Here is a 3,151-nt window from a genome sequence, read left to right as displayed (position 1 = left end):
ATTTAAATAAATTTAATAGCTCGAGAAGTGCTCATAAAACTTGAATAAAAATACCCTCATACAAATGTTTCTTAATAAGTTGCAACAATCCCAAACAGACACTAAATTTATTTTAAGATAATGCTAGAAAAAATTAAATTAATTATCATTCATTAACATTTAAATACATTTAATAGCACGAGAATTCCTCATAAAACTTGAATAAAAATACCCTCATACAAATATTTTCATGAAAACTTTTTTTTTTTTTTTGGCAGAAAAAACTCAAATTAAAGTATAAAAAATAATAATAGCTAACAAAATTGGCACAAAAGAGTTAGAATGTTAGAATCCTCAACCTAAACTAAACAAACTTACAGAATATGATTTAAGAATGAGTTGTAGACTCCTTAAATAAACGGGGAAGCACCTCATGCAAATCAATATCCAAGACCTCAGGATCCCTGGGAAATGAAATGTCAATAAATTAAGACCAAAGTATTGGGGAATAAAAAAGCATTTTGACATGGAAATAAATATTTGAATTATTTTGTGAAAAAAATAGACTTTCAAAATGTTATTAATGGTATTTTAAGTTTTTTTTTCTTCGTATAAGAAAGGTTGGCAAAATACTGCTTACATACAATTGTAAATAAATTTATCCATGATAGGCAAATAATTTATGAACAACAATACCAACAACAATAACAATAAGCCTTTATCTTATTAAGTGGGGGCGGCTACATGAATCATTCATCTCCATTGTGTCCAATCGAGTGCCATATTTTCATTTAATTCTAATAAATTAAGATATTTTTTATACAACATGGCCAAGTCTTTTTAGGTCTACCTTTATCTTTCTTAACATAGTAAAATCTAAACATCAGCTCTCTCTAATCTTGTTTGCCACTAAACTTACACCAACCCTATCAAAAATATATTCGTTTCACATTTTGTCTCTTAAGTGTAAAGCCACTCATCTACCTAAGCATTACTTAACTTAGTTTTACTATTTTCTTTTATAGGCCAACATTTTGTGCCATAAAACATTGAAGGCCTCATCACCATCTTATAATTTTTTTCTTTAAGTTTAAGCGGTAGTTTTCTATCACACCTGATGCATTCCGCAACTTCAACCATCAACTTGAATTCTACTAATAAAAACCCCATTTATATCACCATCGCTTTGAATAATAGTCCCAAGGTATCTAAAACGTTCACTCCTAATGATTTGATCACTCATTGTTATGATTAGATAAAATAATAATTATAGAATAATTATAGTAGCCCTAGGATTTAGGAGAATATAGTAGGGATCCCACAACTCAATGAAGTTGTAGCGACCAAAAACGTAAAAATGAGTCTCCGAGTTGTTTCTCAACTTGAAAACATCAGGGAGAAAATTGTAGTATATGATGATTTTTAAAATATGTAGCATGTAGAGCAATACAACTAGATTGAATAAACAGTACAATTAAAGGGCATTTATATACATAGCACACAATTCTTATGTATTCACATCTCACACCTAAACTCTCATATTTTCACACATAGCTTTTAAATCTTTAATATCACATCAAAAATAGTACTATTATCATTTTTTAAAGGTGAATACACCCTTTCATGCATAGATATAAAACACCGAATTGCCATATATGTAAATATGGAAGTTTAGGAGTGAGATATATAAATACATAAGAATTATATGCTATGTATGTAAATTTCCCTATAATTAATCAAAAACTAAATTTTAAAAGCTCATATATATATATATATAATTAATCAAAACATCCCCATTTATATCACCATCGCTTTGAACAAAAGACCAAAGATATCTAAATATTTCACATCTTTCAATAATTCGATCACCCAAAGTTACACTTCTATCACTAGGGCTACTACTACTAAAATTACATTTCATGTATTTAGTTTTAGTTCTACTCAAACGAAGGCCTTTAGACTCCAATATAACCTCCACAATTCAAGTTTTTTTCATGGGCTTTATCTCTTGTCTTATCCACAAGAAGGATATCATTAGCAAAAAACATACACCAAGGTACATCCTCCTGTAAATGTCCAGTAAGACCATCCACAACTAAAGCAAAAAGATACGGGCTTAAAGCCGATCCCTAATGTAATCCAACAAAAATAGGAAAATATTTAGTCAATCCACCTTCTATTCGAACACAAGAAACAACTCTAATATACATATCTTTAATGACTTGAATATAAGTCATATCAAAAGCTTTCTTCTCAAGAACTCTCCAAGCAAATATCTCTTAAAACCTTATCGTAGCTTTTCTAAATCAATAAAAACCAAATGTAGATCTTTCTTATTATCTCTGAACTTCTCCGTCAAACCTATCAATAAATGAATAGCTTTCATAGTAGACCCGCCCGACATAAATCCAAATTGATTATAAGAAATCTTTGTAATACGTCTTAGACTATGTTCAATTATCCTCTCCCATAATTTTAAAGTATGACAAATCAACTTAATTCCTCTATAATTTGCACTCCTGTGCATCCCCTTTATTCTTAAAAATGGGGACCAAAATACTCTCCTCCACTCCTCGGGCATCTTTTTAGTTTTTAAAATAATATTAAAGAGTTTAGTAAGCCAAGAAACTCCTAAATCTCCTAAATATTTTCACACATCAATTGGGATATCATCAGGTCCTACAGATTTTTCACCTTTGGTTTTCTTTAAAGCTACATCAACTTTTTTTTGCGACGTTAAAAATGAATCATTTTATTATTATTAACAATATTAAGATCACTATGGTCAATCGTATTTTCAGAAACTTCATTAAAAAGTTTATCAAAATAACTCGCCCACAAATGTTGAATATTTTTTTCTAAGGAAAGCAATTTTTGATTGTCATCTTTAATACACTTTACTTGAGTTAAATTTTTACTTATTTTCTCTTTGTTAGGCTAGTTTATACATATATTATTCACCATTCTTGGTGTCTAATCTATTATAAAGGTCATTATAAGCAGACTTTTAAGCGTGCGGACCGTTTGATATTTTTTTCAGTTCTCTAAGCTTTTACATTTAAACCAATTTTTATAATATAATTTCTTATATTTTATCTTTTCTTGCACATTATTATTCCACCACCAACTATTTTTATTTGTAAATATTTTTCCCTTTGATTCTCCAAGAACA

The 3,151-nt window shown here is 29.0% G+C and overlaps 1 protein-coding gene across 1 annotated transcript in view; it reads right to left on the bottom strand.

Annotated features, from left to right (window-relative positions):
- Positions 1 to 255: 255 nt before the first annotated feature.
- LOC110018365 (stress-induced-phosphoprotein 1) overlaps positions 256 to 3,151 on the bottom strand; it is an 11,460-nt gene continuing 8,564 nt past the window's right edge. The window contains exon 8 of the mRNA XM_020715694.1: positions 256 to 443. Coding sequence (XP_020571353.1) covers positions 368 to 443 — 76 coding nt within the window. The 3' untranslated portion in view covers positions 256 to 367. The remainder of the gene's footprint in view (positions 444 to 3,151) is intronic.

Source organism: Phalaenopsis equestris, unplaced genomic scaffold, assembly GCF_001263595.1.
Source record: "Phalaenopsis equestris unplaced genomic scaffold, ASM126359v1 Scaffold000001, whole genome shotgun sequence".
Taxonomy (NCBI): domain Eukaryota; kingdom Viridiplantae; phylum Streptophyta; class Magnoliopsida; order Asparagales; family Orchidaceae; genus Phalaenopsis; species Phalaenopsis equestris.
This window is presented reverse-complemented; position numbering and strand designations above follow the sequence as displayed.